This window comes from Triturus cristatus, chromosome 7 (genome assembly GCF_964204655.1).
Source record: "Triturus cristatus chromosome 7, aTriCri1.1, whole genome shotgun sequence".
Taxonomy (NCBI): Eukaryota; Metazoa; Chordata; class Amphibia; order Caudata; family Salamandridae; genus Triturus; species Triturus cristatus.
This window is the reverse complement of record NC_140590.1, coordinates 1,325,079,166-1,325,106,181: the sequence shown is the minus strand read 5'-3', so window position 1 is coordinate 1,325,106,181 and position 27,016 is coordinate 1,325,079,166. Positions and strand designations below refer to the sequence as shown.

The 27,016-nt window shown below is 42.4% G+C and overlaps 1 protein-coding gene across 4 annotated transcripts in view; it reads right to left on the bottom strand.

Annotated features, from left to right (window-relative positions):
- RABEP2 (rabaptin, RAB GTPase binding effector protein 2) overlaps nt 1-22,021 on the bottom strand; it is a 530,397-nt gene extending 508,376 nt beyond the window's left edge. The window contains exon 1 of one of the 4 annotated variants that reach the window (XM_085618941.1): nt 21,338-22,021. In XM_085618941.1, coding sequence (XP_085475067.1) covers nt 21,338-21,395 — 58 coding nt within the window. In that variant the 5' untranslated portion in view covers nt 21,396-22,021. The remainder of the gene's footprint in view (nt 1-21,337) is intronic. The other 3 variants (XM_085618940.1, XM_085618942.1, XM_085618939.1) reach the window with 3 other exon arrangements.
- Nucleotides 22,022-27,016: the final 4,995 nt, after the last annotated feature.

Genomic DNA, 27,016 nt, shown 5'->3' with positions numbered 1-27,016 from the left:
AGAGCTAGATAGGATGCTCGGGAGGGGCACCATAGGGGAGGATACAGTTTGGCCCGGAGACTTTCCAGAAAATACAATTTTGGAGTTAGAAAAACCACCACACCAATGCACGAACATGTCCGCTCCTGCTTCCATCTCTGGTCCCAGGGTGGCCCTTAGTATTTCTCGTGCTGTCTGCTTTAATAACAAATGGACCCCAGAGTTCCAATGTAGGGACATTCACCTCGATGCAACGAGTTTCGTAGGGGACAGTCGAACAACACTACAGATACCTCATGTCTGGAAATCGGGGATACTGAGGTGAATAGATATACGTGGTTAGAAGGGAAGGGGCGGTCCTTAATTGTACGGAAACTTGCATTGTATTCTTTGTGTTTCGGAGGCAAAGAAACCATTCCACTGAGAACAAATGGGAACTGTGGTACAGTACTGCATATTCTGGACAATCAATAGGGAACCTCCACGCTGATTGTTAACTACTGGCAATGCAGCAAGTTCGCCTACACTCAGCTGATCCTTGGATGGAGTGGCCTCTCCTCTCTCAGAACCACACACACCCAAACACTGGTCATTCCCGAAAAAGATCTGTCAGAACTGCACCAACACCCGCTAGGGAATAAGACAACTTTTTTGCATAAGGCTCAAGAGAAGGAAAAAAAAGAAAGAAGAACTGCTGAAAATGTTGTCTGGGCTCAGTACAAGAACATTCTGGACGAATTCAGACTGTTTTCTGAGACACAAATTAACACAGGGGGGTCCATACCCTTCTTCACAGTGCAAACGAAAGCAAACGCCCGCTGGTTAACGATAACCACTTGGGAGATGGTCAAGATGATGAACAGCACTGAGCTCGGCCTTAATGCAATCAAGGAAGAACTGAGAGCCATCGCCTCATGGCGCAACATCGATATGTGTTGAACTTAATGACCGCAAAGATTTCCTGTACTTGGGGGTTTCCTTCTGAAAAAAGCAGTACTCACATTATGTAGAATGCAAATAACTAGGAAAGTAGTAGTAGTAGTCACAACTGAAGAACAACATGTCCCCAATAATGTAACTGTCATGAAGTCTGGGTTACATAATGTAGTTGAAAATTCAACTAAAGGCGGGAATGTTGATATTGATCAAAATTGATGCCAATGCCTATAATGATACACTGATATATACAAATTGAATTGTATCACTATTATCAAATTCGCCAGTCATGAACTCTCTAGCAACCCCAGCTCAGAAATACGTGTTCGGGCAGGCTCTGCAACCTAGGCCCAGAGTAAGTGATTGACAGGTGACAGGTGGGGCAAATGCGCAAACAAGAAACTCAGGTCCATCCCCCAGATAAGTGCTGCAACACCACTATGGTCCAGGGAAATTATCCCCAATAAAGCACACGAGGCCATAGGGGTGAGGGCATTCCTAAACACCATAAAGTCAGATGCCAAAGTAAGTTAGGAACAGACAGCACACACAATTATCACGTGCAACTCATGCTGGACATCTGGATACACTACCCACTGGCCCACATTGTGTCCGTGCAAGGTTCAGATTCCTCTACAATTGTTAGCGGGCACCTTTTATTTACGACTCCACAGACAAGCCCGCATTCTTTTACAAAACAAGGACTGCCGGATGTACTTTTATGATACTCAAAACAGTATAAAAACCTGCTTGGATTGATTGTACTTCGAGACAGTCCTCAGGCCTGTTTCTGTGGGTTGTACTCCTGGCCAAAGTGTGTAATGAAACCAACTGTTCCCGTTTTGCAAAATGCCTCTTGTTTTTTGGTTTTTTCAATGTAAATTCACATTCAAGCAACAATTAGGTCATATGACCCACTCATCCATGAGACAGAGTCCATTAAATACTAGGCAGGACATGACAATGCTGATTTCGCTCCTGCAAAGCGAGCACTACCAGCCTGGAGAAAAGCTGTATATATAAAACTTTGACTTATTTGACATAAAGAAGATGCACATATCTGCAGACTGCATAAAAGAAGTTTGTGATGCTCCACCCACCTATCCTTATGACTTCTTACAATGCATCATGAACTCAGAGTTCTGTTTATCCTGTTGTATGTGTTTATAGGCACCAGTCTCTTGGTTAGTTAAGGTACACTGACACCCACTGGGTAATTTAGATATTTTAAAACTGATGAATCACATAAGGCCTTTCAATCTGCCACTGCCTCTCATCCATTCTATGATGTGTGGAAAACTTGTAATCCCGATACATAAGAATTTTAAAAAAATGTCTAGGGTCCATCATACTATGTCTAGAATTTATTACGTTTTAGTTTCTAAATCTTTACTCCCCTCTATTCAATCATCAGAAATTGGCTCTATTTTTATTTCAGACCTCACCCCTGTTTTATCCTCTTTTGATTTATCCTATAATAATCCCAAACATGCTCCTTGGAGGTTTAACAATTCTCTGTTATCCGATCAAACCTTTTATCTTGGAAGCAACCTCTTTCATTGAAGAATTTTTCCAATTTAATAAATCTATTGACACTTCCGTTGATAACAATTAGGACGCCTTTAACGCTTCTTTTAGGGCTTTTACTATTGCTTATACAAAAAGGAAAAAAATATTGAATTCCCAATACCTCTCTCCCCTACAACACATGAAGACTCTTGAACATGCATATATTACTTCTAAATCTCACTCCCATTCGCAAGATCGTATTAAAGCCAAATCTAAATATCATGGGGGTCAAAATAAAGCTGGTAAAATGTTGGCTAACTATCTAAAAGTTAAAAATCGGAAAAGAGAAATGTTGGACCTATTCGAAATGACAACACAAACACTATGTTACACTCTGATTCTGATATTGTTAACACCTTTCAATCATATTATGAATCATTATATACGGAAGATACTCATTCTTCTGAATTTAATATTCAATTATTTTTTAATGATCTACCTAATCCTCCTTCAATACCGGATGCTCTGGCTACTGTTGAAGAGAATGTAACTCACCAGGAGATCCTAGATGTTGTTAAATTTTTAAAGAAAGGAAAAGCTCCTGGCCCTGATGGTTTTTCTATTGAATTATTTTCCTCTTTCTCATCTATTCTTGCTCCTTAGTTGAACGCCTTCTTTTTTTTAATTAAAATCTAAACCTTAAGGCTACTTTTTGGATGGTCTCAAAATTAACATCTCTAAACCAGATAAAGGTCATACCCTTTGTGAAAATTATCATCCAATCTCATTAATCATTAATTAATTAGGACTGTATACTTTTTGCAAAGATTATTGTCTCTAGATTAGAAGATATTATTCGGCTTCTTATTAAACTTGATCAATCTGGATTTAAAATAGGTAAATTTGCCTCAGATAATGCTAGGATGTTCTCCAATATCCTTACAATGGGGAAAAATGACTCTTCCCCTCTCGCTGCACTATGTTTTGATGCTGAAAAAGCATTTGATCGTATAAATTGGTAATTTATGTTTAAAGCTCTCCATTGGTTTGGTCCTAGGTTTATTTCATTCATCAGGCTACTATGTTTTAAACCACATGCTTGAGTTTTTCTCAATGGCTGCTTTTCTTCTTATTTCAACCTACACAGAGAACCCTTTCTTGAGAGTATTTGCTGTAATCCTTCGATATCAGGTTTTCCATATAACTCCTTCGATACTCAACTCTCCGCTTATGTAGATGATATCTTGGTTTACTTATCTAACACCTTGTCCTCCCTGCCTCCCTTTTTACAAGAGATTGATTCATACTCTAAAATAGCTGGTTATAAATTAAACTTCTCTAAGACTGACATTTTACCGTTAAATTCCTCATGCTATCAGTTTATGTTTTCTAAAACTAACTTTATGTGGTGTCCTTCTAAGATTAAATACTTTGGTGTCTGGTTTTCTTCTACTATATCAAGCACACTCTCTTTCACAATTGTAATGCTCTAAAACTTAAAATCTGGGATAGATTATATACTCTTGAAATGATGATTGCACCTAATGTCCTTTTTTTAACTTTCTATGATGCCCTTCAAAATTCCTAATTATTACTTCACTCAAATCAATTCTCTTTGTACTAAATTTCTCTGGAATAATAAAAATGCTCGTATTGCTTTAACTAAATTAATTAGACTTAAAAATGAAGGTGGCGTACGCTTCCCTAATTTCAAGTTAGATCATACTACTTTTTTTTAATTTGTCAAATTTATGCTTTATCCAGAAATCAAGACTCCCCTATACCTAGCTGGATCACCTCTGAACGTTCTTTATTGCATGAATTTTCCTTTCATGATGCCAATTGCATGACCAACTGTACTTTTATTTTTAAAAACCCTATTTTAAAATACTGCCGCCTTTTAATGCATTTGCTGTTTACCGATGTATCTGAATTTTAGCAAGTTTTCCTTGCCTCCTCTATTTGGTATAATAAATACATTAAATTTCAGAATGTCATTCTATTTTAAACACTGGAAAGAAAAGGGTCTCCTATATGTTTACTTATTTATTTATTCAGTGTTTTCTATAGCAAGAACAATACACAAAATGTGGGTGTCAGAGCGCTTTACAGTTCTACCACATTCAATATCAGCAGATATCCAATTCTTTAAAGCCAAGTACAATGTATAATTATTCCAATAATATTGGCATATGCTTACCCTTACACAAATTGAAGATAACTAGATTTACAGTAAAACATGCCATATCATATTTAAATTTAAAAATAAAACCACTACTGAAGATACTAGGTATCCACACTGGTTATAGTATTGCTAGTCTAATCAAATGTACATGTGGATTGATCGAGGTACCGGTCATTAGACAACATCCCTGTTGACCGGAGCAGAGACTAAATGTATCCAACCTAGCTGAATATAGACAGTAAAGCAAAATCAATGAAAGCAAACTGGCTCGTGCAATGTCCAGTTTCTTTGTTCTGCGATTAGTAGGACTTTAATACTGCTTAAAGTAGCCTACTTGAACAGCTCAATGTAGAAGATCAAAGGATTGTCTGCAGTTCTCAGAAAAGTCCTAGAATTCCCTTTTGTTTGTTTAATTGGAGAAATGTACCCATAACGAAGAACTTAGGGCCATATGTATCAACACATTTCCCCATAGACACAGAATGGACAAAACCCTTTGATACATCTGGCCCTTAGTCCCCTTTTTGAATTGTGGAGCGTAGGTGATTCTTCTGATATTCGGTGGGAGCGAATTCCAAATTCTTGGTGCAGCTCCCACGAACACTATCATATGTTCTCTTATTAGGGAAGAATGCTGGTTCCAGTAAAAAAAAAAATCTTTGGATCCCCTAGAGGATCTACTACCTCCAGACAGCGTATTTTTCTGGGCCAGGTAATGTGGAGTTTTGTGGTGTAGTGCCTTGTGTAATACATGCAATCTTTAGCTGTATTCTTGCCTGGTATGGTAGCCAATTGAGCACTTTCAAATGTGGAGTGATGTGGTCAAATTTTTTTGAGCTCATTATAAGTCTAGCTGCCACATTGAGATAAGCTTTTAGGGGAGCTGTTGAAATCTTAGGAAGACCTTATAGAGTTGCATATCTATACTCAATTCTTGATATGACCAGCGCCTGGACTGCCGTTTTAAGATCACCTGAATCGATGAAGGACTTCAATTTCCTGCGATAGCTCAGATGGAAAAGGGCGTTTTTTGCCATTGTGTTGATGTGGGTTTGCATGTTTAATTCTTTATCCAGCAGGATTCCAAAAGACTTAGTTGAATTCACTAGAATCGGGGTACAGTTTAGCACAATGATCACCTTGGTCCATTTCTTAATCCTGGAGGAACTTTTAGGAGGGGAGATCAGAAGGAATTCTGTTTTCTGTGAGTTAAGCTTAAGATGATTGCCAGCTAGCCATTGAATGGTTCTTTGTTATGCTTGGTTCATTATGTTGATCTCTTCCAGTGATTAAATCTTCACATACAGCTGAGTGTCATCTGTATACATGTGGAAGAAAATGTTAGCCTGCTGTAATACTTCTGTTAATGGTTCGATATACAGATTGAATAGGGAAGGGGTTAGGGATCATCATTGTGGAACTCCAATTTGAAATCGGGGAGAACGAGGACAGCTTGTTTTTCACCAGGAATCTCTGCGATCTGTTCTCTAAGAAGTAATAAAACTATTTCAAGACTGTTCCCGATAAGGCCATCCTATCCTCCAGGCGGTCTAATAATTTGGGATGGTTTACGGTGTCAAATGCGGACGATAGGTCAAGAAGGACAAGGAGACAGGTTTCGTTGCAGTCAAGAGCAAGAAGAGCGTCATCTACTATGCGCAGAATTGCTGTTTCCGTACTGTGATCTGAACCCCGACTGGCAGTCGATTAGTAGCTTAAATTCAGTAATGTGTTGGCTCAGTTGTTGTTGAGCATATGTTCTAATACTTTGGCTAGTAAGGGAATGGTTGTTACCAGACAAAAATTGTTTGGGTCCGACTGGTTCTTCGTAGGTTTTTTAAAGAGAGGGACGACCTAGCCAGTTTTTAGACAGTCAGGAAAAGATCCTTGGGCAAACGACTCTTTAATTATCTTAGTACAATAGGGGATGGTCATGTGGGCCAACATTTTGCAGGAAGAGGGTCATTGTAATGGTTGTTCGGTTTCAAAGTTAGTAAGATTTTGGCAATGTCATACTGGTCATTTAATTTGAAGGTTGACCAATGAGTATTATTTTGGGGCATTGCTTGAGAAGTTTGGGCTGGATTCTCCACTTGTTTACTCTTTAGATTCAAAGCTTTGTCAGCGGTATTCTTGAGTTCTCTCTCCAGTGAGCTGGCTTTATCAGTAAAGAATGATGAAAAATCTTCGCAGTTCAATTCCAATTTAGAAGTTAATAGGGAAGATTTGGCCAATTTGTTCGATTGATCTTTTAGCAGATCGAAAAGTTCTCTCAGTCTTTTTTGCGTTATCGAGCTCATTTCTAAAACATTATTTATTTGATTTAAGTATGCTTTTATTGTAGGCTTTCCTGGTCTTTCTTAGTTGTTTTAGGTGGGGGGATGATGGGAGTTGTCTCCATTTCCGTTCTGTTAGTCGGAGATTCCGTCTTTCTTCAATAAGTGAACCGTTGAACCATGGGTTTTTATCTTTGACCTATATTCTTTTACGTTTTAGAGGGCTATATTATCAATTATTTTAGACATCGCATGATTGTAATGATCCGTAAGCTCGCTGACTTCCATCAGTTCAGAAGGAGGTTGAAGTTCACTCTCGCCACGTGCCGTTTGACTCTCCAAGTTCAGACCTTTAGCGTCTCTCACCCAATGCTTGGGTTTGACTGATTGTGATACTGTTTTCTTTTTTGTGGATGGTATTTGGAAAGTGATGATATGGTGATCAGACCAGTCACAAGGAACAATTGAAATTGATGGCACCGCATTTTCTTTGGAGATGATCCAATCTAATGTAGCGCCTTTAGAATGGGTTGATAGAGCACAAGCTTGCACTATTGAGTGGTCGGCTAGGAATTCTTTAAGAATAGTGACCTGATTATCCTTGAGGTCATTCCAATGTTGATTGAAATCTCCTAGGAAAATATCATTGAAGTGAGGTTCTGAAATAGCTGTAATAATTTCCATTAGATGGTCTACGAAAACTAAGTTTTTGCCTGGGGGGGTGGTAGAATGCATGTAATTTGTAAAGTTGATTATCTGTAAATCTTAATGAGAGCCCATGGTATTCACATGAGTCGATAGGGTCTGAGAGAACTTTAGAGATGGTAATGTCTGATCTGTGGATACAGGCCACACCTCCACCAGTTTTGTTTAGCCTGTCTAGTCTTACAATATTGTAGTTTGGTGGCACAAGTAGGTCTAGGCATGGGGAGGATGATTTAGATAGCCATGATTCTGTTAAGATAGACACGTCGACGTCCTGGTTCAGGATGAGGTCAGCAATGTCAGCGGCATTGTGGTACTTTAAAATTTGGGACCGCGTAGGAGGCAGGGCCGTACCCTGCCTATTCCGGTATCAGCGAACCGCGAATGGCCAATACGGTATGTACAAGTGTTTTGCATAACGTTTTATCGATAAATGCACTTTGTATACGATATTACACACCGACTTCGTGGGTTCCATTATGGAGCGGTAGCCATCTTATGGTTGCCCTCACATAGGCTACACATTAAGGACAAGCACAGGCCAGGCCTTCAGAACACATGTGCCTCCTATTGACTTCTCTGTGACCTATGCGACTTGGCTCCACCGCCCCAGGTCAGTCCGGTCCCACGAGCTCCCCGTCCTACGGCCACCTGTGATTAGCATCAGGGTTTGACACACCATAAAGCCTTTTCATCCCACACAAGCCTCCGGCTAATCTCTTTCACACCTAACTCTTCCTGCTTTATGGCTTGTTTTACCAACAGGAGGTGCCCGTGTTAATTGGGGTCTGCTGATATCTGACGAGGGATCTGAGCCTCGCTGGGTAAATAATTGTGGGCTGGCTGAACTGGAATGTGGGATGGTCATCATGACTCTGCCTTTTCGTTTGTAATGAATACATATGAATGACCATATCGTAAAACGAGGAATGTGTGCCTGAAGCATGATATTTTGTATACAAGGAGAAGGCCGTTTCTGTAAGTTAAGCAGTCTCCTGAGAACATACATTGTGTTGTACTTCTCGGATACCTGTAATTGGTCTGCAGCCAATAAATACTATCTTTGACTTCACCTAGAAGACTCTGTGTTTCTGTGGGTCTGAAACAGGAAGAACTCGAAGTCTTAGGGTGTGTTCCCCTGCACCGCTGGGTTTTAATAACTCAGTACTTCAGTTGGCGCCCAACGTGGGGCGATTTCAGCGGTACCGGTCCAAGCCAGAGGTTCGTGAGGAGCTTCGTGTGGAAATTCCGGAGGAAGGCCGCCACTTCATCGACCCCTGCATGTCGACGTGGTCCGAAAGTCTTTTCTGCAAGGTTCTCCGCGTCCCGACGGCTACGAAGGACTGCTGCCCTGATTAATCGCCCTGTTTTGGACCCTTGACGAGTTGGTAGAGCGGAACAATTGAGAGAGTCTTCTGGTGACGCCATCGATACCTCAGTTAAGTACAAGTGGAGCGTCTCCCAGTTTGTTTGGTATCCTTCGGGATTTTGGTATCCGTCGGGATAGCTTTGATTTGGAACTTGCAAGTGCCAAAGCCAGAGGACTCGTGTATTCACGAGATTATCGTATTTCGATAATCCTTTGAAGTTTGAAACTAGACTAGTGAGCGAAGATGCCTGGTTCTAGTGTATTTGGAAGTTTGTTTTGTTTGGGTTGTAGAAAGGACTCCCGATTGGAGGATTCGTGTCCGGTTCCTCCAATTGGAACTCCAACTTATGAACTTTATGTGAAACATGGCGTGGGCCCCATTGCATATAATGAAGTATGGATCCGATACACCAGAAAGGACGGTGTTTTAAAATGGCCCCAAAATGGTAGTTTCGATACAGATATCTTAGATAATTTGGAAGTTAAATTATTTAAAAAGAAAGCACGGCCGGCGATGTTTGATTCTTTCCGCCTATGGCGAAAGGAAGCCAAACAGAAGGAAATTAAGCTAGCAAAAAGGAATAAGAGAGAAAAAAGGTATGTCAATGATGCAATCAGCTGTACAATTTAAAGATAATGAGGAGGAACAAATGAATGAGCAGTTACATAGACAGCGCAAACTAGGGATCGATAAATGTTACCCAGTTTTGTCACCCCTTCCACAGGAGGAGTCAAAAGAGAAAGAGAAAGATTCCTTATGTCCCATTTGCTAAGTTCGCCACCCGTGTATGCGCAAAATGCTACAGCACCTCCACAACCTCTAAATGCACAGCCTGCAGTTAATTTGCCGCAAGCCTTCCCACAGCCGCCAGCTCCCCCTCAGCTGGCTCCTATCCCTACAGCGCAGCCCTCTCAAGGGCCGTCAATTTCGTTACCTGTCTCCCCTGCGCTTCCTGCGACTCTGCCTAGTACATCAGCTGCCTCCCTTGGCACTCTTCCTGACACTGCCCCTGTACCTGTATCTGCACCCGCTTTTCTTCCCTCTGCCTTTTCCCCCCGTTTTCGCCTCAACTTCTCCTTCTGCACGACAACGAATAGCTAGTGTAGTTACTAGTTAAATGTCGCCTCTCTTTGGGTCATCTAGTATGACCCCTGGTTTACAACGTAAGCAGTTGCGTAGTCAGCTGCCTGATTCTGGAGAGAAAGAGGTATTAGACCATATGGCACGTAGGTGGATTGTTTTTTCTTCACTCTATGATGTGGAGTCAGTTGTTAATGTTTTTCACCAATGGGAAGCCCCAAAACAGAGGTATGTGTTTGAGAAAATGTGTGAATTCCTCTGTGAGGAATTGGAAGATCATGGTTCAAACTCAAACCCGCAGGAGTTGTGTCAAGTGCGATTTGATTTTGGAAAAGGTACAATTGTGGGTCCCGATGTAGATAAAGCAGTTGCGACTTTACTGTCCTTCAGGAATGATGATTGCCAACAATCATTGTTCGAACAGGAATTCCCTGTGGGGAAAAAGGTAAAAGCGCGCCAATATCCAATGCGTGAGGTCCCTCCAGTTTGGAGGCCTGGTGATGCTAATGCTGTTCCACCCGTTTTGCCACATTTTCAGCGTGTTTGGGTACATGTCCCATGGAAGCGTTCTGAAGTGTTAGCGCTTAAACAGACATTGCCTGACCCCCGTAAAAACCCTGCAGGATATTATAAGGAGTTATCACAGACTGCAGAATCGTGTGTCATGAATCTAGCTGATATAGATATGTTGTTCGGGAATGTTGTTCCACAGCCTTTATGGGGATCCATTCGTAATGTAGATCACACTGCAGAATTGGGTAACACATGGGCTAATATCATTGCCGCAGACACTAGACAAGTTGGTGGTGCAAAACCTGAGCCCCTAGTAGCAGAACTCCCGGGTAGAATTATTACCTACATGAAAACTTTAATGCCCGCGATGCGTGTGAATTGGGATAAACTATCGGCATGCAAACAGAAGAAAGATGAAACGGTGTCTGATTTCTTCACTAGGTTTGAAGAAACATTTATCGACCACAGTGGTCAAGACATGAGTACTGAAGGTGGCCAACGGTTATTTGTTGATAAATTTGTGCATAATTTGCTTACCGAGTTGTGTAAGAAATTAAAAGATTCAGAGAGTTCTTGGGCTGTTTCCTCTTCAGCGCAAATACTGGCTACAGCACAGTATTACGAAAATAGGGATAAAGATGAGAAGGATAGAGCAGACAAGAAAACGAAAGAAATGAAGACGAAGGTTCTGTTACAACAGGCCTACCCACCGCGTGGTGGCCAGAATAATTATCAGCAACCTCAACAGTTTCAGAGAAACATGCAAAGGTTCGAGTATTCCCAACCGCGTGTTCCTGTAGGTCCCAATCAATGTTCGTATTGTAAAGAAGAAGGTCATTTTAACCCCTTCTGTGCCCCGCCCTTTCCCCGCCCTGTGCCGGGCTTTTTATTAGCGGGCGGAGTTCATGACGAGATGGTCTCGTCATGGGCACAGCGCAACCGCGGCCCATGACGAGACCACCTCGTCATGGGCACTGAAGGGGTTAAGTATAGTTGTCCTAGATTGTTGCAGCGTACTAATAATGCGTATGGCGCAAGAGGTAGAGGTGGTCAGCAAGCTCCTAGAGGTAGAGGGCGTGGAAATGTTCCCCAGAACGCGCGTCCTCTTCCGCCTCAAAATACGATAAATAGCTTTGATCAGCAAGGCAATGCAACTGGTAATACAGCGCAGTACTATAATAATGATTATTATGCAGAAGACGACAATGTGGAAGGTAATGATTACTAGGACAGCCATAGACAGAGAGAGGGAGTTGTTTCAGTGCCAGTGGATCAGAGTGGACCGTATGTTAAGGTGACCACAGCGGGTGTGTCAGAGCCCTTTCTGCTGGATACTGATGCTGCAAAGAGTTCAATTATGCATTCAAAACTCCCTGGCGCGCCTTTGTCTGGCGAAATGAATGTTTCAGTAGGTTTTTCTGGCGTCCCAGTTAGGAACCCGATTTCTAGTCCTATGCCCCTTTCTGTTGGACCTTGTGAGTTAGAAGCACCCCTCATCCTAACGACAGGTTGTGGTGAAAATCTATTAGGGTTGGATTTGTTAAAAAGATTGCATGCAACACTATATTGTTCTCCCTCAGAAGTACAACTTACATTGGGTAAGGAAGTGATTGCCCCAATGTATTTGTCGAAGAATACATTGCCACCTGAATTGTCATCCCTTCCGGATGTCGTTTGGGCTACTGGTCCCAATGATGTGGGTCTCTTGGAAATACCGCCATATGTGGTCACTTTAAAGGCCAATGTCAGATTGCCACGCATTCCCCAGTACAGGATCTCCATTGAAGGTCAGAAAGCGTTGTTAGCAATTATCAGTGATTTGATTAAAAAGGGTGTAATTGAAGAGACAAGAGGCAATGTTTGCAATAGTCCTGTTTTACCTGTTTTAAAACGTACGGACCCTTCACAGCCACCTGTTTACAGATTTGTGATTGATCTTAGAGAGGTAAATAAAATTGTTGTGCCACAGTTTCCAGTTGTCCCTGATATAACTGCCTTGTTAACTATGATTCCAGCCTCCGCTGCATGGTTCTCAGTGATCGATTTAAAGAATACTTTCTTTAGCATCCCAATTGCAGAGGAGAGCAGGGACATTTTTGGCTTCAGTTTAGGTGGTCGAAGCTTCCGTTTTAAACGCGCGCCACAGGGCTACTGTGAAAGTCCATCAATATACAGTCAGGCTTTAAAAGCGCAGCTTGATGCACTTGTTTTACCTAGTGGTGCTACCCTCATTCAGTACGTTGACGATCTGCTAATCGCCGCGGATAATGAAAAGATTTGTAAAGAAGCTACATTGTCATTGTTGCGTCATTTGTCTGCCTCTCATCACAAAGTGTCTCTCTCGAAACTACAATATTGTCGACAAGAAGTGACCTACTTAGGTCATCTCTTATCGAAGGAGGGAAGGAAACTGACCCCAGAAAGAATTCAAGCCATTGCACAATTGAGCGTGCCAAGAACACAGAGAGAAGTGCGTGCTTTCTTGGGCATTACTTCATACTGTAGGCACTGGATCCCAAGTTTTTCTTTACTGGCAAAACCTTTGTTAGCATTAACCTGTAAAAATACACCGAATCCTGTCCCATGGTCTGAAGAGTGTCAGAAAAGTTTTTTGGAATTACGTGATGCATTATGTTCAGCTCCTGTGTTGGGTACCCCTGACTACAGCAAGCCTTTTACATTGTATGTTCATGAAAAGGACGGTTGCGCATTATCAGTGTTAACACAGCCTTTTGGCGACAGACCGCGTCCATGCGCATATTTTTCGTCAACTTTGGACCCGGTAGCGAGGGCATTGCCAAGTTGTTTGAGAGCTACAGCTGCAGCAGCTGTGTCTATTCGACAGTCTGCTGGACTAGTGATGAATAACACATTGATTGTAATGGTTCCACATGCTGTGGACACATTGTTAAACCGGACCAAGACACAGCACTTAACTAGTGCTCGATTGTCAGGGTATGAATTGACACTGTTGGCAAACCATATACACATAAAGAGATGCAACACGTTGAATCCAGCTACATTATTGCCGATTCCAGCAGACATAGATGAGATTGAGCAGCATGATTGTCTGTTCAGAACAGATGAAGAGACGAAAGGGAGAGTGGATCTTAAAGATACTCCCCTAACTGAGTGTGATGGTACCTTATGGGTGGATGGTTCGTGCTTCAAGCTTCCGAATGGTGATACGACTGCTGCATATGCTATCACGACTTTGCACACGATTGTTGAGACTGCACGCATACCACATAATTCGGCTCAAGCAGCAGAATTAATTGCCCTTACAAGAGCATGCGTGTTGTCTGAAGGAATGAAAGTGAACATATATACTGACAGTCAGTACGCCTTTGGCGTGGCCCATAGTTTTGGGCGATTATGGAAAGAACGTGGGTTCCTGACTTCGCATGGAGCTAAAATTCAGAATGGTCAGTTGGTGAATGATCTCCAAGTTGCAATCATGAAATGCAGTGCGCACAAGAAGGTCACTGATGATGTTGGTCGTGGTAATGCATTTGCTGACGAAATCGCGAAAGAAACAGCAAAAGATGTGAAGACTCGAATGTATGTAGCAGGCCCTGCAAGATGGGTTGGTGATGTTGGAATGTGTGAAGACACGATAGAGAGCGTGAAGTCCCTTCAAGCTGAAGCCACAGAGAAAGAGTTGAGCAAGTGGAGAGAAAGTAAGGGTAAATTGGATGAGAATGGTTGTTGGGTTGATTTGTCAGAACATCGGCGATGGTTGTTACCTGATGCATATGTACTTCCAGTGGTTACGATGGCACATGGAATGGCACATATCAGTGTGAAAGGAATCTGTAAATTGTTGGCTCCAGTATGGCAGAACGCTGGAATTCCCAAGTGTGCAGAGAATATGGTCAAGAATTGTATGGTATGTTTGAAATACAATCCTGGTAGGGGAACCCCAACTCCAGCTGGTCATTTTGCGCCTCCATCATATCCATTTGAGGTGTTGCAGCTAGATTTTATCCACATGGAACGGTGCAACAATTTGAAATATGTACTGGTTGTTGTTTGCGCTTTTCCAAAATGGATAGAAGCATATCCCCTAAAAGACAACACTGCTTTATCAACAGCCAAAGCCCTTGTGAAAGAATTTTTCCCTAGGTTTGGAATGCCAAGAATGGTGTGGAGTGATAATGGGAGTGAATTTGTAAGTCGAGTGATTAAGAATGTGTGTGAGGGACTGGGCATTAAGCAGAAGTTCCACGCTGCAAATCACCCCCAATCAGCTGGATTAGTAGAGTGCTACAATGGCACTCTGAAACTTAAATTGGCCAAAATCCAGGCGAGCTCCGGTCTTAAATGGCCTGATGCTCTGCCTTTAGCACTCCTATCAACAAGAATGACTGTGCATTCACGAGTGGGACTTAGTCCCTATGAGATCATTTTTGGCCGGCCAGCCAACATATGGGGTGTGCCAAGACCGACAAAATTCAGTGTAATCGAACATCCAGTACTGCTTAACTATCTGTATGAATTGACGGCTAAATTGCGTGTTTTACACCAACAGGTGCACGATACTCTGCCCCAGGCCTCCGAAGCTCCAGGACACCCTATCGACCCTGGCTCGTGGGTGCTTATAAAAAACTTTCAACGAAAAAAACAACGATGAGCCCCGTTGGATCGGCCCTCACCTTGTACTTCTATCGACAAGATCAGCGGTTCGAGTAAAAGGGAAAAATAATTGGATACACGGCGCCCACTGCAAACGGATCCCTTTGCCCCTACCATATGACCGGTGGGTCCAGGAGGGTATCGCTGATTCTGAAACTGACACTGTTCCCCGTTTTGTGCCATTTAGTGATGCGCGTGTAAAGGGAACAACGTCAGAACGAGAAAGCGACGATATTTTGCAGGAAGCTGTGCCACCGTCAACTCGAATAGACACCACAGAGCCTGAACTCTTGTTTCAAGACCAGACAGTACCTGGCAGAAAACGCTATAACTTGAGATCAAGGCCTATGGACAAATAAAAATTCCCTTCCCTTACTATTTTTTGATATTATAGCTCTCTCATCTGAAGGACTTTTTGATTTTTGTTTTTCGAACCACCATCCGGGTTCAGCTGCAGGGTCGCGGTGCCAAGACTTCGGGGTACAGGCCGAAGACGTTAGGTCAACGGTTCTGGTTGGTCTGGGGCGTTCCCTGGACTGACAGGCGTACTCCTTAGCAGAAGATACTCACCCGCCGCGAGCGGCACGATTAGAGGATGGAGTTTTTCAAAATGGAGAGACCCGCTGAGGAAATGAACTTTAAGACGAAAATATGTAAGATAATGAAGAGCAAACGTTTTGTATTATTATGTCTGTTTGTACTATTTAGTGTGATGATGTTTACTGTGGGATATGTATTTTTGTCCTCTCAAGTGCCATTTGCACCCACTGTACAGCCTATACCTCCTCCTACTGTCTCCTTACACTCTTTCCACCCTCTGCCTGAACACGAACAAGCTAGACGATCTGAGTTCGTAAACAACTCGTTTATTCAACTCCTGCACCAGCACCAGCTAGTTATGAATACAACCAATTGCTGGGTGTGTGGTTTAATGCCACATACCATTAATAAGGGTATCCGTATCTAGTGCTGCCGTTTAGCTATAATGGATCGTCCTGGGCATTTCAGACCATGTTTCTTTTTGCATTAGATGCCTACTCCCCGCGACAACCGCGTTCCATCAGACCTAGCACAAACAATAAGGCCTTAATGAAAGGAGTTGCTGATATGAGCAGAGATATCGACGCATACTCATCTATTCCCAAAGATGAATTGCGAGCTTATGTAGGGTGGAACGCGACGGGGTATAGCATTAGTCTGGGTGAAAGGCAGCGGAAAATTTCATCCCCAATTTGGGTCGTACCCCACATGGGTCGGTTCTGTTTACAAGGTAATGGCCAGAATCCAAGAGCTCAACTGGGGAAAAGTGACTGTACTGAAACGTACACTTTTCCATCACAGTTTTCCCCTGCGTTTTTGGCTGCCAAGGGTACATATTTTGTCTGCAATGACCGAGCATATACATGGTTGCCCCCTGATTTCACGGGCACATGTTATATTGCAAACTTGCTACCGCCAACATTTACTGCTGCCTCTGATTATCACAAGACCAGAGTTGTGAGAGGCGTTTTTAGTCAGGAGGATACTGCCGGTCAGGAAGCGGGAGACTTCTTTTTGGGTTTCCTGCCGTTTTAGGGACCGATGGTCAATAGTAGGAACCTGAGACAACTGACTCGTGTGGTTGAATCTACAGTTAATGTAACGGCTGGTGCCCTTGGTAATTTGACAGCTGAGCTCCAAGCGGATTGCCTCATGACTTTGCAGAACCGTATGGTTCTAGACGTCATACTTGCAGACCGTGGTGGGGTATGTAAGGTCATCCAATCTAGCTGTTGCCTTTTCATACCAGATACCGCTCCCACAGTTTATCATGCCATCTCCAAACTGCATAAAATATCTGAATCTATTCACGTGGATAAAGGAGATTGGTCACTGATGGGGTGGTTCTGGGAACTGATATCTGCCTGGGGTTGGAAGATTCTGATGTTCATTGGAATGATCTTAGCCATTCTTTTCCTGTTCTGTCTGTGTGTACAGTGTGCTCCCGCGATATGTGGCCTCTGTGCTACATTATGTGTAAGGAAACCTGTATCGAGGGACGAGCTAAGTAATAGGATGATGCTACAGCAACATCTCCATGACCTTATGAATATAGACCTGGACTTGGATTAATATGAGTATAGTTATTGCCTATGTAAGGGCAAAAGGAGGGTCTGTGGCACTTTAAAATTTGGGACCGCGTAGGAGACAGGGCCCTACCCTGCCTATTCCGGTATCAGCGAACCGCGAATGGCCAATACGGTATGTACAAGTGTTTTGCATAACGTTTTATCGATAAATGCACTTTGTATACGATATTACACACCGACTTCGTGGGTTCCATTATGGAGCGGTAGCCATCTTATGGTTGCCCTCACATAGGCTACACATTAAGGACAAGCACAGGCCTTCAGAACACATGTGCCTCCTATTGACTTCTCTGTGACCTATACGACTTGGCTCCACCGCACCAGGTCAGTCCGGTCCCACGAGCTCCCCGTCCTACGGCCACCTGTGATTAGCATCAGGGTTTGACACACCATAAAGCCTTTTCATCCCACACAAGCCTCCGGCTAATCTCTTTCACACCTAACTCTTCCTGCTTTATGGCTTGTTTTACCAACAGGAGGTGCCCGTGTTTATTGGGGTCTGCTGATATCTGACGAGGTATCTGAGCCTCGCTGGGTAAATAATTGTGGGCTGGCTGAACTGGAATGTGGGATGGTCATCATGACTCTGCCTTTTCGTTTGTAATGAATACATATGAATGACCATATCGTAAAACGAGGAATGTGTGCCTGAAGCATGATATTTTGTATATAAGGAGAAGGCTGTTTCTGTAAGTTAAGCAGTCTCCTGAGAACATACATTGTGTTGTACTTCTCGGATACCTGTAATTGGTCCGCAGCCAATAAATACGATCTTTGACTTCACCTAGAAGACTCTGTGTTTCTGTGGGTCTGAAACAGGAAGAACTCGAAGTCTTAGGGTGTGTTCCCCTGCACCGCTGGGTTTTAATAACTCAGTACTTCAGCATGTGTCATCGCGGAGCAGCAATTGATAAGTAGGCATAAGATCTTTTTTTGGAGGGTTATCTGGGATCGAATCCGCCCCACGGGGATTATCGTTATTCCTTTCAGGTTATTGGGTTTCGCTTTCTGTGATTAGTTTGTGTTATTCTATTTACGTTAATAGGGACAACTTGAATTTTCTGCTTATTTATCTTAGCGGCTAGACTGGATGTTGACTCGTAAGATAGTAGTAAGGTTTGAGTTTCAATGTCTGGCAGATATCTAAGGAAAATACATGGACGGTAAATCCTATTAGACAGAGGCAGTGTGGTAGTGTTAAGCTTATTCTGGAATGCGCTTAGAGACCCCGGTGGTTATAACGCGCTATACAAGTTAAATAAATAAATAAATGTGTGTACAGATTTTTTTAATATGGATAATTTTGGAGCGATAGCTTTCTGAGAGAAGTAGAATATTCTTCATGTTCCCAATAGCATTTTGCATGTTTGTAGCTACCATATCTGTCTGGGCATTGAGAATTTCTAGCTCTCTTCATGAGAAAGGAGAGAGATGATGCTTTTGAAGCGGGATTGTTGGCCTGGAGAACGGTATGCTGGATGGTTAAAATTCAGAATGCTTGTTGATACATTTAGTTCCTTCTGTAGTTTTTTTTCTTTAGTCTGAGGGGCGAGCCTTGTACTATCGGTATTGCGATTTATCCTTCTGGGGCACCGATTGATGGGTGCTGCATCTAAGAGATCAGCTATTTGTAAAGTTGTGGAGGTGTTTGCCACAGACGTGTAAAGTTTGGACGGCTTGCTAGAATTTAACTGGTTTGCTTCTAGGGACTCATTGATAACTGCTTTGTGTATGTCCACTATTGGATTGGTGGCTATAAGACGTGTCTTTGTACCGTATCTTATACTGGGGTTTCTAGGGTGCGGACTCTCTTGATCTGTCCTACTATGACTCTTAACCATTACACTTAGTGGAGTATGGATGATGGTGTCTGCAGTGCTGGTGAGCTGAGTGAGGGATGTTATGAACATAATCTTTTAACGTGGCAAAGTAGCCATCAAAAAGCTCAATATCCTTGTTGGCTGCTTGGATGAGTACTGTGCCATTTTTGTAGTAAGTTATATTCAGGGTGGCCCTTAAATTTAGTGAAGGGGTTATAAGCAACTTAGTTCCGTAAGGGATGTACTTGCCTCTTTGATGTTTAGCAATTTAGACATCGTAGTGCGCATTTAGATAGTGATCTAGTGAAAGAAATTAAATCGGTAAAAATGACTCATTTTTTTTTAGTTGAAGGAGGGATCTGAGATAAGTGTTTCAGGTTTTTTCTAAGCAGGTTGTATTTAAAAGTTTGGGTTGCATTTTTAAAAAGATTGGAAGGGTGTACTATAGCACAGGAATTATTACCTGCAGGAATCAGTTTCGCTCTTTTCATTTTGTAGGTAGTGTATACAATTCCTGCTTTGGAGTTTTCTCTGCTACTTTGTCAGAGTAGATGTTCTAAGGCAGGTGATACAAGCGTAATTACTACTCTGAGTGTCCTGCAATATCTGATATTCTCTATGATGTTGATCAAAAGCTTTTGTTCATCAATTAACTTCCCAAAATGCTGTTCTCACTTTTGCTTCATTACAAGAGCGCTATAGTTTACACAATTCTTGCCTATCCCAATTTTCTAAACTTTATTGTGCACTTCAATCATTTTTATTGACCAATAATTTCCTCTGACTCTACTCCGTTTACTCTCTTGTCACCGCTGTATAATATTGCTAGTGATTCCAATCCTAAAGCATCCCTTGATTATCTTTTATATGCTCCTATTTCTGATAGACCTAAATCCCCTCTTGAACTGAATTGGGAGCAAGACCTCCCTGTGCTTCTCTCTGTTCAACAATTGCATTAGTTATGACATAACAAGTTCACTACCTCCAAAGCTGCCTGTATAATAGAGCTGTTTTTACACCAACTTCTATTCATAAAATTGATTTGTCGACTTCACCTTTATGTTAGTTTTGTCTACACTACTCCATTTAATAAGTTATTGCCATAATGTTTTTTATTTTTTGGAAATCTATTTGATCAAAATTTTCAAATTGATTCCGATGTAATATACCACTATCAAGTCAGAATGATTTTCTTAGAACTATTGCTGAATATTTTCATGACCATTCTCCGAAACAGACGTTATTTGATCTTTTCATTGCACTTGCTTTTAAAGTTATACTTTCTTGTTGGAAAGATAATTCTAAACTATGTTTGTTAACATGGTGGAATCTTATTTGTTATGAACAAAGAATATCTTCTGTTTCTTCTTTATCGTAATCTCAGAAAATGAAATCTAATTTTCTCTGGTTACCTTTCACTACTTTCTTGTCTTTGCATTCATCTCTATCAAAATGTCTATACTTCTCTCTTTTAAATTTCCATATTTCCTTTCTTTCTATCTTCTTTCTCTTTTTATTCCTTTCCTCTCTTTCTTCTTTCTCTTGTTTTGTATTAAATAATTATAGTTAGACATGTATTTTGCTCAGCTTTTTTACATTTTATTATTGATTACATTTTATAGCTTTGTATTTGATAACTAATGTTTGCCCATTAATTGCTAAAGCTCTGTATTTCGATACCTTGTTCTCCTGCATTTTGAGGACTGTAATCTTTATCTTTCTTCTTGATTTTAAATAAAAAAACTATTCAACTAAAAAGAAATAGAAATGTACGTAATATGGAAATCTACTATGGATATCGTAGCAATAGACAACATAGAATTACTGTATGTGTACACAGATTGTGGGCCTTAAATCTGTTTTTCAAGCACGTCACTTGTAACAAATCTAGCCAGGAATGCAAGACCGTTTTCTATACGCAACTCTCTAGCCTTACAACACCACTGTGCCAGAGAGAGACTGCTCAGTTATAGCTCTCTTCACTTTATGGATTAAAAAAATTCACCCAGTGTGCTCTGGAGTGGTACTTCACCTGATAAACTACAAGCAGCATTTCAAGCACTCCAAAACCTACTTGCTACTTTCTGTTGTGACGGGCAAAAACCCAGAAACATGCGTCCAGAAGAGCAGGCATGCACAGGCTGCGTAACACTGGTAGCCTACTTGGATTTTTTTTTAAAACACTGTGAAGTACACTTACCATAACACGATAGGCGAACTGGTGCTGTATGTGCTCCCTCCCCTTTTGTTATGTTCATAGTCCACTTAGCTGGTTACTGCACTGAGTTGCTGAATCTGTCATTTTATGTTTGAAATGTTATGGTTCTAGGAAGCTCTTTTTGGTACACACTGCTGTCAAGGGGGTGTGCAGTCTCGAACATACAGTGCCACGTATAGTGCACTAAGACAACAGCGCTGCCGCTGTATGCAGACAACTGTACACACACAACCTGCAGACATAGGTATGCAGAGTTGGGTACAAAACTTGTACCCATTGGTAAAAGTGTAGTTATTCAAGTGTTTACTGTCCTGTGTATAGGCACCAAACATAACCACAGCAGTGCAATAAATGTCGTTTGGTTAGAACAGCGCCACAGGACAGCCCATGGTAGCTCTAATTTTAACGACCATACGGAAGAAGTCTGTCGTCCTCCTTTACCAAAAGCCGGGGCGCCTTACCGGGTCTTCCTTCGTCACCCGTCGAGTCCATCCTCCTCTTTTACCTCGCAACCACACTACAAATCCGGTTCTTCGACTCGGGTCTGTAAAGTACTTCCAGGTCCGCTCGGAAATGTCCGATTCTCTTCGGAAACAATCGGTGATCCGCCGACATATCAGGTGTTCAGTCGTTTCCAGCTCCTTGTGCGCATGCGTATCTTCGCATGCATGCGTACTACGCTATTTCTCAATAAGCAGGTATTTCCTTAGGTTTTAGTGCGCATGCGTGCCATTGTGCGCATGCCCACTATGTAGTGTGTGTTTTATTTTGAAGCTTCCCGCGAAGTGACGGGGGGGGCACTATCTTGTGAGAGGCGTGTGCCATAGCGACAGACTGCATGGACCAGGCCTGGGTGTTTATTCCCGAGAAGCCTAGCCAGAGAACAGGAACAGGGTGAAATGACCCGGTGTCAGGCCATAGGGGGAGAAACGTGGGAGGGAAACTGAAGGTCAAATTTAGTAACTTAGTCCGGTGGGCGCAGGGGGCTCAGTGTCCGTAACAGCTGCATAGAGGGAAGGAAGGTCGGGCCTCTGTTTTTTTAACAGTAGCAGCTATGTTGTAAAATATGTATTACAGCAATGTGCTCATGTTCTTCTATTTGGCGTCTAAGTAGATAAGCACGTGCTTCGAAAAGGGCGCAGATAGGCCGACTCCAGGTAGTCCACTCCTGTGTCTCGCGAAGACGCTGGGAGGCTGGGTAGCTCAAAGTTCTGAAGTTGCTGCTGCACAGTTCTAGTAAGCAAGGCAAAGGGTTTGATGACGTGGATTGCTTCAGCCCCTCCCCTTTTGTAATATAATTAACTCTCCTTTATTTTACATCATTAGGTGGCAAGACTACTCTGTGGGTGTCTACTGTGTATGTCTACATGTAACTGAATCTCACATAAACAATGCTGCTAAGTATTAGCTAAGGAATGCATACGGCCTCCTGTTTATGAATGTTACATGTGTTCCTCCTTCACGTCCCCGGAAGGGAAGACTTGTCCTCGACATAGCGTGTGTTATTGTCAGTAGTAAGTACTACACTAGTCCTTTGTAGCAGCCATTCCTCAACAGCGAGCATGGGCCATGGAATGCTACCCGTCCTGCTGGGATTGGAAAGTTAACACTGCAATTTGAAAACCCGAGGGGGTTCGAAAGGGCGTCAAACACAGGCTGAGGGGAAAACACGGAATAGGCAATGTATAACTTTAATATGAAGCAGGCTGGCATGAAAGGAGGTAAACAAATATGTACATTTAATCAGACAGCATTGGGAGGAACACAAGGAGAAAGGCTAATTAGACCCAGCAGGTGGCACTAACCTTCAGCCTTCAAAAATAAATAAGGCTTGGGTCAATGTTTAAAAGCGAGGATAGGTAAAGAAAAATGATTATTCCAAGAGGCCCGGTCAAAAAAATAAAGCACACAAGAATCAAACACTTCTCTGTTCAAGCAACGAGGGAGAGCTTCTTTTCAACCTTTCTTTCTTTGTTTATTTCCTTCTGTCTCGTTCTCTTTTTCTGCTTCCTTCTTTCTTTTTCTTTCCTTTCTTCCTACAACAGACGCCATCTCTTCCTTTCTTTACCACCCATTGTTCCTGATAATGTTCTATTCCTTCCTTTTAATTTTCTTTCTCACTTTTATCTTAACCATTTCTTCATTTGCCCTCACTTATATACTTTCTCCTCATTTTCCATTCTTTCTTTGCTCTTAGCATTCATTCAAAAAACTTTATTTCGGCCGCGAAGGCCATAAAAGCAAGAATACAATACAGCAATTATATATCAAAAAGCAGATCACATTTTAACCACCAAAACAGAATAAAATAATCAGATTAAAATATTCACATTATTAATAATTGGTGGAAAATTTCCTACGCTGAAACCATACAGCATTTAAAAAACGTGAAACTGCGAACACAATTGGGGGATGGGTGTCGTATTTTAAAACTCGCAGGGCATTAGCGCAGTCTCTAAAACCAAGATTCCTACAAATTGATTTTACCCAACGTTTCCTGTGGGTAAGGTACGCTGGGCAAACAAAGAACATATGGACTTCATCCTCCAATTTGTAGCCACATGCTGGGCATGAAATGCTTTTGTTGGTGTCCCATCTAGAAGTAAAGGACCTGAGTGGTAGGGTACCCATTCTAAATTGAACATATAATTTCCTGGCAACGGGGGGGGGAAATCAAATCCAAAAATAACTCCCTCCCATAATTCGATTTAATCTGAAGGAACTGCTCAGTCAGCCTGCCTATATTTGGATTCATGTGCAAGCGTGTTAGATGGAAATATCTTAATTCTTCAACAAGATTGGTTTTAGAAACAGATAGACAGGAACCTTCTGGGGTATCCCAGAGTTCCTGGCGACCAATCTTGGAACAGGTGTCCCTAACGTGGGTTAACCAGGGAATCTTCATATATTTAAGTGTGGGCCAGAGTTCCAGAAATTCATCTCTAAAAATTTCCCGGTCTGGGTTAGACCATAATCTCTTCCAATAGTGGACAGGCTGGGCCGCCACCACCTCTTCAATAGGAAGCAGTCCCAAATCTAGTCTAATTGGGACCAACGGAGTACTAGGGGGTAAACTTAATAATTTCCTTATAAAGGAGTTTTCGACCCTCGATAGACTATCTATTTTGGAATGACCCCATAGTTCTGCTCCATAGGTTGAGGCAGGTCTGGCTTGGGTTTTAAAAATTTCTACCACTGGAGCCGCTGGTTTAAAAACCGTGCCGCTAAACAATCTAGCCATACCTCCTGTTGTTTGGGTCAACTTGAGTGTGGAATTAACCACCTGACCTCCCCAGCCCAGATCTTCTTGGAGTGTGATCCCCAAGTAAGTGAACGTTTTCACCCTTTCAAGGGGGATACCATTCAGAACTGGGCTGGGGCGAGTACGTTTAGGAGGGTTGAGGATCATAAATTCCGTTTTGGCTAGGTTGATCTCAAGACCCCTGTCACTACAGAAGTCTACAAAGCCATCTAAAATTCGCTGGATTCCCATAGGAGTGCGTGACAACAACAAAGTGTCGTCAGCGAACATTAGGGCAGGAACCTTGCCCGAGGCGAGCCTAGGGACATCAATATCTTTTAGGGCTAAAAGGTATTTTATGAGCCCATTGATGTATAGGCAAAACAACGTAGGCGCTAACACGCATCCTTGTCGGACTCCTCGGCTAACAGGGAAGCGTTCGGAGAGTTCGCCATACTTCCCACATCTAACCTGAGCAAAGTTGGTCTTGTGTAAATTCTTCAAAACATCTAAGAGATAGGGGGGAACATTGAGCATTTGCAGAACGGCCCAGAGCTTTTCTCTCGGAACCAGATCAAATGCTGACCTTAGATCAACAAAAATGAGGTAGAGGCTGCCACCCTCTACACTCACAGTCTTCCAGAATATAACCTGGAGACGAAATATCTGATCAAGGGTTGAAGTACCCTTCCTAAAGCCAGCCTGCAAAGTGCTTAAAACGTTATTTTCTTCTTCCCAGGCCTGTAATCTGTTCAAAATTATGCGCCCGAATAGTTTTTGAGTCGTATCAATTAGACTTATCGGGCGATAATTCGAGGGCTGTAAAGGACAACCTTTTTTGTGAATAGGCACTATCTCAGCACCACGCCAGGTTACTGGCGGATCTGCGCCGTACAAGATGGAGTTAAAAAGGACACATAGGTATGGAGCCCATACCGTAGGTTCAGACTTAAAAAGGTCGCCTGGAATTTTGTCCAGGCCCGGCGCTTTATTAGGTATGAGCATAAAGATAGCATTTTCAACCTCTTTGATTTTAATTCATGGGATAACTTCAGCACGACAAGCTGTATTAGGGGAAGAATCAACTGAGGAAGGTAAATTAAAATCCACTATAGAGTATAGACCCCCGAAGTGCCCTTCCCACACTGCGGGGGCTATATTGGAACCGGTAATGGCGTCAGGATCTTTCTTTCCATTGCTAACAATGGCCCAGAAAGCCCTAAAATCCTTATTCTGTAAAGATACTCTTAGCTCCTCCCACATGTCGTCTTCCCAAGACTTCCTTGCCCTATTGGTCTATTGTTTATAAAGGGCACGGAGTGATTTAGTTCTGGGTTTGTCCTTTGCTTTTATTGCCAGAATCAACTCAGCTTTTAGTTTCCTGCATTCACATGTATACCAGGATTGCTTGTTGACCACAAGTGCCTTAGGAGCCTCTGAACGAGAGAAGACGTCCAGAAGTTTCATAGATAGCTGAGTATGGATAGTAACGGGGCTAGATAAACTCTCCGCGGAAGAGCAATTTAGCACAACACCGGCCATTTCATTAAGGCAGGGAAGTACCAATCTATAAGTTTCTGCCAGTTTCTCAGGATGCATAAGGATGCTTGACCATTTAACTCTTCGTTTATTATTATGCAGAGTTAAAGATTGCAAAGGAGGAAACACCCCACTGGCATACGTTGAAAATCCCCAATGGTCTGGTTTTAATTTCAGGGTAAGGGCATTGTGGTCACTATCATCAAGAACGACCACTCTGAAGTCTAGGGCCTTATCCCATGATTTTATATCGATCAGGATGTAATCCAAAATCGACAAGTGCCCAGCTCTGTTAAAAGTAGTGTGTCCAGGCTGGTCGGATTTAAATCGGCCATTGCAGGCCCTCAACGATAAGGAGAGGGTAAGAGAAAGAATTTGTAGTACTAATGGGGTCCAGGCTCTAACCGTAGGAATCATAGGGTCAGGGATGTTTAAATGTGTGTCTTCCGCCACAGGGTCATTTTGAACTGAGAGACTAAGCGGCTCAAACTGGCAATTAAAGTCGCCGCCTACTATAACAGAATAATCTGGATCTAAAGTCAGAATAAAATCATTCAGAGCTGTAATGACCTTAGATTCGCTCCTCCTGGGGAAGGTCTAGAATAGACATTTAGGAGAACCAAATGCCTGTTCTCAGGCAGGTCCAGTAGAACACATAAGATTTCATCAGATCCCGTTTGGAGTTGCCTGGCTGTAGCACCCAGGTGGATTGCAACCCAGGTGCTAAGACCTCCAGAAGGTCTCCCCCTACCACTGGATAGAGCAAGAATGCCAAAAGAGGCAAAGCCCTCTCGTTGGTAATTTTCCGTGGCCCATGTCTCTTGTAACAGACAGATATCAAAGGTGTCCATAAAATTACCCCACTCTTTGCATATCTGTTT